Source organism: Pinus tabuliformis, chromosome 3_1 (genome assembly GCF_031772625.1).
Source record: "Pinus tabuliformis cultivar Carrire ecotype Pingquan chromosome 3_1, CPIR1, whole genome shotgun sequence".
NCBI classification, from domain to species: Eukaryota; Viridiplantae; Streptophyta; class Pinopsida; order Pinales; family Pinaceae; genus Pinus; species Pinus tabuliformis.
In genome coordinates, this window is record NC_142301.1 from 594,118,243 (window position 1) to 594,128,603 (window position 10,361).

General features: G+C 37.9%; 1 protein-coding gene across 3 annotated transcripts in view; it reads right to left on the reverse strand.

Moving 5' to 3' along the window:
- LOC149188413 (Tetratricopeptide repeat (TPR)-like superfamily protein) overlaps window positions 1-8,181 on the reverse strand; it is a 226,361-nt gene extending 218,180 nt beyond the window's left edge. For 2 of the 3 annotated variants that reach the window (XM_089411659.1, XM_089411658.1), the window contains exon 1: window positions 7,802-8,181. In XM_089411659.1, coding sequence (XP_089267785.1) covers window positions 7,802-7,990 — 189 coding nt within the window. In that variant the 5' untranslated portion in view covers window positions 7,991-8,181. The remainder of the gene's footprint in view (window positions 1-7,801) is intronic. The other variant, XM_089411660.1, reaches the window with a different exon arrangement.
- Window positions 8,182-10,361: the final 2,180 nt, after the last annotated feature.

Sequence of the window (10,361 nt, forward strand, 5' to 3'; positions counted from 1 at the left end):
TGGACATGTTGCAGCGAGATACAAAAGTAGAATGGTTCAAGACCGTCGCACAGAAAGATCATCACGTTCTAGGTACTCTAAGGGATATTCTTTTCTTGCAATATGTTTGGTCACAAAGCCATTGACTGCTAAAGAAGGAATATGAAACATGTAAGATGTTATGCATGTAACAAGCTTGGACATATAGCAAAGGAATGCCATTTTGGGCACCATACCAAAAGGAGAAAACATCATCATAGTCGAAGATATGGAAGAAGAAAGAAGTACAGTCAGAAAGATGTGGTATAGCAGAGTATATAGACATAACAGACTCAGAGGGAGCTGAAAGTATGAAACTTCAATGTTCTAAAACTCATACGCAAGTTTCATGAAGACAAGTCACGTATATACGCGAGTTCGAAGTTGCACAGTCGCGTATATGTTAATTTGAGGAAAAGCAGTGGGACAGACTCAAGAAAAGGGGTCTGATATGGTTCAGTCAATTATCTGCTATGTTTGATGATGGTTACAATCTGCTGATGATGTGTGGAAATGTGTTGGTACCCATAAGATGTTATTTAGAAGTGTTTTTGATCCTCACAAATTAACTTGATATATATCTGATTGATGATGATGCCTTGATACTTCTTGCTGATATATGCATGATCAGATCTGACAGTGAACAGATGGAACAGGTTCAAGGGGAGCATATGCTTTGAATAATGCATTGTTGGCATTATGTTAGAAGATCTTGGTACTTGAAGATGCTTATATTGCTTAATCCACATAATTGTTTTGATTCAGGTGACTCTTTGGATGATGGAAATGTACAGGTTGTTGATCATGATGTTGTTGATGGTGCAGATCATATGGTGTATAATAGTTGCTGATGACTATCATGATCTTGTTTAGATCGGTTGTCTTTGTTATAAATGTCATGTATATCATTTGATGTAAAGGTCATTAAAAGACCTAATTTGTAACCCCACTATGCATGGGAAGGATGATGTAATAATTTCTATTTTCAGCCATGTATAAACATTTGGTATATCCCCACTTGGTTGGTGGACGAGTCAAAATTGGTGTATCCCCACTTGGTTGGGAGATTGATGTATGTATGAGTCATTGGTGATAGGAAAGTCATACTCACTTAGTTGAGTTGTAGAGTCATGTTATTCTTTTTTTCGAAAATCTTTTTGCAGACTTTGCTTGTGCTCAGGGGGAGCATGGACTCAATAATGGGAGCTAAATCAGTACACTTCAGCATATCAGAGAATTCAGCATATACTTAGGGGGAGCATGATCAGAATAATGTATGTCAAAGGGGAAGCATGACCATTTGCCCTTGATGTCAAAGGGGGAGAGTGACTTGGTGTTGTTGTTGCCATCAAGTCCAAAGGGGGAGATTGTTGGCATTATGATACAAGTGTTGTCCTTGATAGCAACTCACTCAGATGACAGATCACAGTGCAGCAAGTCAATAGCAAAGAATTAATGATGAGACTACAAAGAATGAAGAAAAAGAGGTATACGCAAGTTCACCTTGACAAATGTGCGTATACACGGGGTTTAACAAAACCAAAAGAGCGTATAATGTACACATGGACTTTCATAAGAGGGAAAGCGCGTACATGTTGGAAAACTAAGTTTTTGGTCCATTGTATTTTGATCCATGGTATTGGTCCAAGGTATTTGGTCCAAGGTATTGACCTTAGGTATTTGGTTCAAGGTATTGGTCATAAGTGGTTTTGGTCCATGGTATTGAGAAAGGCCTAAAACTATATAAGGAGGAGAAGATCATTAGGCCAAGTGTGCAAGTATTGAATATCTGATGAAGTGTGAGATCCAGTATGTAGGTTATGGGTTTGTGATGCTTTGCCTGATCTGAACTACGGATGCACCTATGTGGATGATGATGGATGATGGATCGAAATATTAAGGCTTGGAATGTACTATCATTATGTGGTTTGATCATGAATAGACTAGATCCGAATACTGACGCATGTTTTATCCTACAAATATTATGATCTGGGTATGACTGAATTATGAAATCGCTGTAAAGTTTTTAAGTTAGTATTTGCATATCTGTACGCGGGTTCTCTTTGGTAAAAGCGCGTATACACGTTGGTTCGGTTCATCAGAGTAGCGTATACATTATGAAATATGATATCTGAATTTGCAGATGGTTCTAGTGGTTGTTGCAGAGTTTTGGGTTCTGCTCTGTGTTCTGGTGACAGGTCTTCAGTGATTCAGTAGTGGGTGATTCAGAGATTGATGATTGAGTATTTAATGATTGGTTAATGCAATGGTTGTATTGCAGTGGTGATTGATTTTGAGCTTCAATGTTGTTGATGGGTCCAGTATGAAAATTGGATGAAACGTGGCCTTCAGATTATGGTGTTGTGTTCCAAAAGTATCCAATCTGAAAATTTATGAAATGTGGTCCGTGGAGGAAGAGAGAAGGTTGTAGCCTTCTGTAGGCCGGCGCCTACGTACTGGTAAACATATCGGCCAGTACAAGAGCCAGGGGGTTAGAGCTCCCTTCCAGTAGTAGCTGGAAAACGAGTGAAGGTTGGAGCCTTCAGTACGCCGGCGCTTACGTACTAGTAAACAGATCAGCTAGTACAAGAGCTAGGGGGTTGTAGCTCCCTTCCAGTAGTAGCTGGAGAACGAGAAAAGGTTGTAGCCTTCTGCAGGTGGGTGCCTGCGCACTGGTATGAGTCTGCACCAGTACAAGATTGTAAACAGGTTTTCTTATATTAAAAGGAAGACAGCAGCAGGTGGTTTTTGTCCCACATTGGGTTTCCACCTTAAATCTTGGTGTTCATGTGTGTTTCTTATGTGTGATGATCTGTTCTGTTTTTACTGCACCTGCTTACTGTTTATATGGTTAATGAAGTATTGATGCACTGATTAAAGATCAACATATGATGAATTAACTGAATAATAAGTTTGTTGGATATACACTAGTTGCCTTAAATACAGTTGCGTGTACACGCAAGTTCCCTTCACTGAAGTAGCGTATATGAATCTGATTATGGAAAAGAAAAAGTTATTGATTTGCTAATACTGATTCACCCCCCCCCTCAGTATTATTTTCAACACAGAGCCAGTAGGATCCACACAGAGGCACGCAGTGACTACACAGAGGGCCTGCGTGAGTGACGTAGAAGGCTAGAAAGGTTGCGCAGAGCATCAGAGGGCTGACGAATAGGGTTTCAGGCTAACGCAGAGATCGAGAGGGTTGACGCAGTGCCTCAAAGAGGCATTGGAGAGTTTTCATGGAGCAAACTTGCCGAATATCTACTTCTGAAGAGAGGTATTACTGCCAGATTGATTTCTTTGTCGGGTGAGCCAGTTTGGCACCTAGTTGTACTCAAGAAAAGTTGCTTAATAATAAAACCCTCAGAACTGATGCACCGGTTTTCCCAAGTTGGGTTTTTTCGGGGACAATTGTCCAAAAATAACGTTCTTCCTTGTGTGTTTGTCTATTTCTTTCAGTTGATGATCTATAATTGGTTGAGGTTGCATTGTGTTTATTTCAGTATTTATATGGTTAAATAACTTGTTCAATAATTAAACAAGTAGGTGAAATAAACCAGATAGTGCAGGAAAATTTCTAATGGGTTAGACATAGAAATTTCAACACCAAACTCCTCCTCCTTCACTGCTCTTAGCTCCTCCTTCACTCCTCTAAGCTCTCCTCAAGCCTCTCTTCTCCTCTCTTCTCCAAGCTCTCCAAAAATACAAGAGTGGGGAAATGAGGGGGAAATGCACTTTATCTCCATCTATTATTTCCCTAACTCACCTTAAAACCACCCCATGGGGGCTTCACTAGGGGACCAATATCATACCACATGCATTCATATTGGGGGATATATATTGAGAAAAAAATGATATAATATATTGAGCATATAATAGGGGGTAAAGGGTTTTTATATTGGTAGGTATAAAAAATGGAGCTCAAAGTTAATTGAAAAAATATAAAGGAGCATAAAAAATGATAAAGAAAAAATGGATACCTACAATATCTAGTGAAAGTGGAGGTTTTTAAATTGGAAAGGTGTATTGGGTTCGCATTGGTAGGGGTTCAATAATGTGATTTTTAGAGGTATTTTCCAATATGTAGTCAAATTAAGGGTATTGTTTAGTATGCCACGAACGCACGTGATATGTCAGAGGTTCATTGAGTGAAGCCCCCGTGACCCACCCCCAACTCAAGTTAAAGAAAAAATAAAAATAAAAATAAAAAAGACTTATGGGTCAGTCGCCGCAGAACCATATGTTGGGCCTCAAAACCACTTGGGATCCGCCTGGATCCATGCCCGATCTGCCGCTAATCCGTCGACAGAACCACGGATTGAGCCAGTGTGATTCTGAATTTCCAGGAACCCGCGCCAGCTCAATCCACGGTTCCAGATTTCTGAACTGCGGTTTCGCCAACGAATCTCCCACCGATTTGTACGAGACGCGGTTCCAGGTTTGGAACCTTTGGGGGGGCGTTTCGTGCAACATTGGTTGGCTTCTTATTACTTTTATTATGTTTTGTTCATCAAACAATTACCAAAACCATAAACCATGAAGATCACAAAAATACAATAATGCAAGATATAGGCTCCACGCCAGGGCAAAACCCCTCCAAGGGGAAACCCAGTTAATTCTTCTCTTCTTATAGAATCAAATCAAAGTGAGAATTCCAAGACCCAAACACCAAGACCAAGACCTCCCACAAGACCCAAGACAGTGCTCCTTTCAAGCTTCTCCAACAAGTCAAAGTCAATGATAGTCAATGCCTTCAAAACTCGGTCAAACTAAAAAATTTCAGCCCCTGCAACTAGATCTGCATTTTCGGCCCCTGCAATAGCTTTAGAAATTCACACGTGTGAGTGAATTAGGGCAGATTTCTTTCTCCTTTGACCTTCGCTCTCTTTCCTTTGACTTTTGCTCTTTCTTCTTGGCACAGAAATCAAACTTGCTTTTGATGCTCCAAATGAGGACGAGTTGCACTGTATTTATACACATCCAGGAGGTTGAATGGGTCACTTCCAGAGGCAAATTGGTCTTCTGGGGGCAAAATTGACATTGTTGACTCAAATAAAAATATTTTTCCACTTTCTTTTGAAAGTCCAAATGGGACTTGACTCTAGTACAATAATTTGACTCATGACAAATATTTTGTTGACTCAATAAACCCTAGAAACATGAAGAACATGTTTGACCTAATTAACAAACTAAGTTGAGAATAAAACCCATGCTTGAAAAATAAATTTAGTTTTCTTTCTTTTTGCTTTTACGTAAAATATATAATTACATAAGTACAATTATGAAGACCGAACCTAGTTACAATTTTCAACACAAACAGCCTTCAGCATGCTCTCTTGCGCTTCCATGTGGTATCATCAACACTCAGGTCCAGATCTCTCTCCTTACTTTGGACAGAGATTTGGGATTGAAGAGTAATCAGTTTCTTATTCTAAACAATCATCACATCAATGTTGTTAAATGTTTACGAGATATGGGGCTTAAGCATATCTATGAACAGGTGGAGGCAGATTGAGAGGGTGCATAAACACATTGCAACCACCTATTGAAGGATAAAACATTCCATCCATACTAAGTTGCAGGAAACGTGGGCAGGGGGTCCGTTTCCCTAGGGGAAACGAAACGAAACTCGTTTCCCCTTACCGTACGGCCTGGAAACGCGTTTCCGGGCGTACGGCCGGAAACGCGTTTCCATGCCGTACGTGCCACGTTTCCCCAAAAAAAACACTTGTTTTTTAATTTTTATTTTTTTTTAATTTGTTTTTAAATTTTTTTAGGGTTTCCAGGTAGTTCTAGAAACCTATTCTAAAGTTATAAAAGAGCAGCTTGGCTCATTCTCTCATCACATCATTCATGCTTTATGATTGCACATATATATAATAATAATTTTTAAATATTTTTAATATATATATATTATTATATATATTCGCGTTTCCCCGTTTCCAAAATTTGGGGAGGTCGCGTTTCGTTTCGCTTCCCGTTTCGGAAACTCGTTTCCGTTTCCCCGTTTCGTGCAACTTAGCATCCATATAAACTTTCCTTGGCCGGAACAGGTATGTACCAACTTGAGCTAAAGTAATTAAGGAGGCTAATTTTATACCAACAGAAAATAACTGAAATGAACAGAAAATAAATACGCAACCAAATCAGCAAAGAATCCTTATATAGAAGAACCATAGAAGTCCCATGCCGAAGTAATCACTAATCAGAGAGATTTTCTAGCTACAAAATGTAATAGGCAGGCCTTTGCTTGTAGAACAAAACATTCTCAACGCTAAAAACCAACCTTTGAGAAAACATTGCTTAAATCCTGTCACGGAAGGGGTGATCAGTATTCTAACACCCAACTAAGTCACCAGAAGGGCTGTGCAAACTATTTAACCTCTGCAAGCAGTACTGTAAAGATAAGATAATAGGATCTCAGGGATCTTGTTATGAGCGCAACATCAGCACCTGAGACAAACTAATTTAAAAAAGGTTTATTCAAACTGTGGCTGAGGCAAATCAATGGATCCGCACTTTGGAGTACACCCAGGTGATGAGTTGATGATCGATGCCTGAGACAAACTCCTTTGGAAACTGTTATTCCTCCTATGGCAGATACAAATCAATTGATCTGACCTTTGGAGTACACTCACTGAGTGGTTTGAATAAGACATTCCAAATTATGATTTTAACTCTTGAGAAGAGCAGCCAGAGACAGCAGCACGCTGCAAAGCACTGGAAGTCGCCATTGAACTTTACATTCTCTCTTAATGGTAACCAGCAGCCTACTCTTAAACATCCCAAGACCTTCAGATCTCTTTCTGAACGCTTCCAGGCTTCGGCTGGCTTGCTGCATATTTTCTATTTTCTGACAAAACACCTGTAGCGCAGATTTCCAGTGTCCTAAAAAGCTATTCTTCACACTGAAAAGGCATTTTGAATTTTCTGGAAGAATATTTGTACTAGAAGACAAAAGCATCTTGTGTTTTATCGATGATCAGTTGTCGAAACAAAACTATACTGCTGTCTTGAATTCCATAGACAAATGTTTTCTGAAGTTTTCTGATATTGTCAACCAGAGCTTAGTTGGTCAGCAAAACAGGGGCGTTGCGATTCCCCACCAAGGTTGAAGTCCCTTATAGACTTGTTCGCCCCTCGCGAGCCGTCTCGCCTTCATAAACAGACCCTATTATGATGTTGGGACTAGGTGCAAATCCTCGGCAGAATTGGTAGAATATATACCGCCCAGTCGGGGGCATCTTAGCTCAAGGGTAGCTTCAGTGAGTTGCGAGCCGTATCTACTTCATTGTAACTTCCCATGTTGGAAGATGCCACTTGTAAAAAATGCTTCCAGATATTGGCAATATTCCAAATTCACTTTTGAGCGCCAACTGCCAAATTTCAATATGAATTTTGAACCTTGCAATTTAGTATGGCTCCTTCTCTGCTGCAAGCCCTAGTATTGGGGTTTCACGGACTTTCAGAACGCATATGGGTATTTATAGCCAGGCAAAGGAGAACTGGCCATGGCCGCAGTGTCAGTAGGCCGAGGTGAAGTAAGAACCCAAAGGTAGACCGACCTTCGACCTCGGGTTTTTGTTTCTGAGAACTGGGAGATATGGTTTTAGTTTGTGTCAAATGGTGCATTTCATTGAATTTGAGGTCTATGAACATCAAATTTAAAATCCATTTACGGTTTCCTTTAGGGTTATCTTTTTCTGTGGGCCTGGAATGCTTCAATTTCATCAAACGATTTCTAAGAACGGAAATAACAAAATAAAAGTTGTATGCGAACCTCGGCTAAGCTGTTTCCTTGGGACTGGAGTAGCTCTGAAAAAGCCAAGCTGTTGCCAGATTCCTCAATTGGGTGTGTTTTAGCAGCAGGTGAGCGGGGTTCATCGTCAGGTTCGGATTGAAAAGGAAGATTTGCTGGGCAGGGCTGGAGAGTACGCGAGCGCTTGTTTTTCTTCCATACCATCCGCATCTTTGATTTTCAAACTATTGAAGAATTGTGAGTCTGTGGTTAGAATTGTGAATTAACCTGTTTTCTTCCTTGATGTGAGGCTCCCAGCTTCCAACAATCAATTCCGCAGCAACGATTCTGTGGAAAATACTCTACGGCTATCAAATATTTAAGGTTAAAGGCAATGTAATAATCAAGATTTATTTACCGCAAATTGTGGGACAGTTTGTTCTTTCAATTTTTATATTTTAAAAAAGTATAAAAGCCCCGTGATCCTAGGTATAGCAGTGTTACGTGGGAGCTAGATACCGAATTAATAGTGTTGTGATTCATTTGTCTTTTTCCTTTTTTTAAATAGGGAAACGGAATTTTGTTGAATAGATAGTTTTTTATTATCATGGGAATTATGTCATATAGGAATCGGTTAGCTAATGGAAAATTAGAAATAAGATTTTTAGAAATTGGAGAATTAGTTTAGAATTTATTGAAAAATAAAAACATTTAGCGTTTTCTCAAAAAATTGGTTAAAATTATAAAAAATTGACAAAATAATGGAGAGTCAACGCACTTTGCCTCGCGAGTGTTATAGACCCCTGGGAGGTAGGGACTACTAAATATATTAATCGGTTTAATGAATTTGTTAAGACTTGCAAAGTGAAAAGAGATATGATGTTCAAGTATAACCTTAATAAGTGAGAAATTATGCCTTTAATATGTTTTGTCACAAAAATTCAACAAGTAAAAATTGTCTCGTTCATGCGACTTCAAGTTGTGCATGTTTTTTCTTTCTTTGTTTGAGATGAATGATATCTATTATGGATCTTTGATGTAACATCATGGATGGACAAGTCATAGTGTGTTTATGTCTCTTTTTTGTTTTTAGGAAAGAAAAAACTAACAACTTTATATTAAATAAAAAGTTGTTTATATATAGCATACATATATCTTATGTAACATAATAGACCCCTTTACCCCTTATCTATATTGTAACCCAATCCCACAAAATGTTCCCACATCTTGTCCATTAAACAAGATATACACTATTTCTACATGATGTCCATGAGCACAAGAAAAAATAAACATAAATCCATACATTTTGTCACCGCTTGATGTCATTCTAGTTACCACAGTTGGTACCCCTCATCACAAAAAGTTCACAAAAAAAGACCATAAAACTAAGCAGAGCCCATATAAGCAATAGAGAGATTATGCCAATATGGATTTTCCCATAACTACATAAATTCATGGCATAAAACATAGTAGAATATCTCTCCAGACATTTGTAGATTCCCTCCTTTAATAATACATCAGCAACAGAAATATGTTCCCTATAAATATGAGAAAAAAGTTAATTCACAAAAACATCCCAACAACAATTTGATTATCTTCATACATTTAATGAACAAAGGAGTTTCGAATGAAGGCTGCATCATAACCCAGTGAATAAACACTTTTGAGACACCATATATAACCAAAGACTCGATGAATAGCCATTGTGCACAAAAAAAAATATCCCCAAAAGGCAATGATCTTCACACAGGTATTTGCGCCCACTCCATTGTTCCAAAGCAAAGTTATTTTATGTCTCTACCAAAATGTTATGTGAATGTTTTATTTCTAAAGCTTATGTGGTATTGAAGTAGATATAAATAACATATATTTAAGGAGGTTAAAGAATATCATGTAAATTAATTTAAAATGATAAATGCTTATTAAACTATTTTTATCAATATATTAAATGAAATCAAATTTTATTTTTAATTAAAAATGTTGTAAAAAGTTACACAAATTTGAGTATAATTAAAGGTATTATGATAATGAAGAAAAACAAGATAGGTTTATCAATCAACTTAATACATGCCTATCAAACAAATTAATGCAAATTATTATTTGAAATGATAGTACTTGTCAATGATTTAAAACAATTTAAAATTATAATCGTTGAAGTTGATATGGCGTTATGTGTTTTGAATGCATTAAGTTCTTATTGACGAGGCAATATGTATTGTCAACAATAAGGGGTATCCTCGATGCGAAGTCTCAATTAAACCTCACATTATTTGGGATAGGAGCCCCATCCAATATGTGGGTTCAGTTGCCACCATGTTCATTTTCCTCTTGGTGTTCAAATAATGAGATGTTAATGTGGGGATAAGAATGAGATGCTTGAAGAATGAGGATGAAAGCAACTTATGATTGATAACTTATGGAACAAGGTACGAGAATGTAACAACAAAACAATAAGAAGAAGCATGTCTCAAGAAAGAATCAGTAAGCTAAAACCACCTAAGACATACACAAATAGGAAAATACCTGAAGTTAATTGCAAATCAATTCAATATAGGTTACCAGCATTAGTGTGGAATGTGAGAACAAAGATTCAAAGCAAACA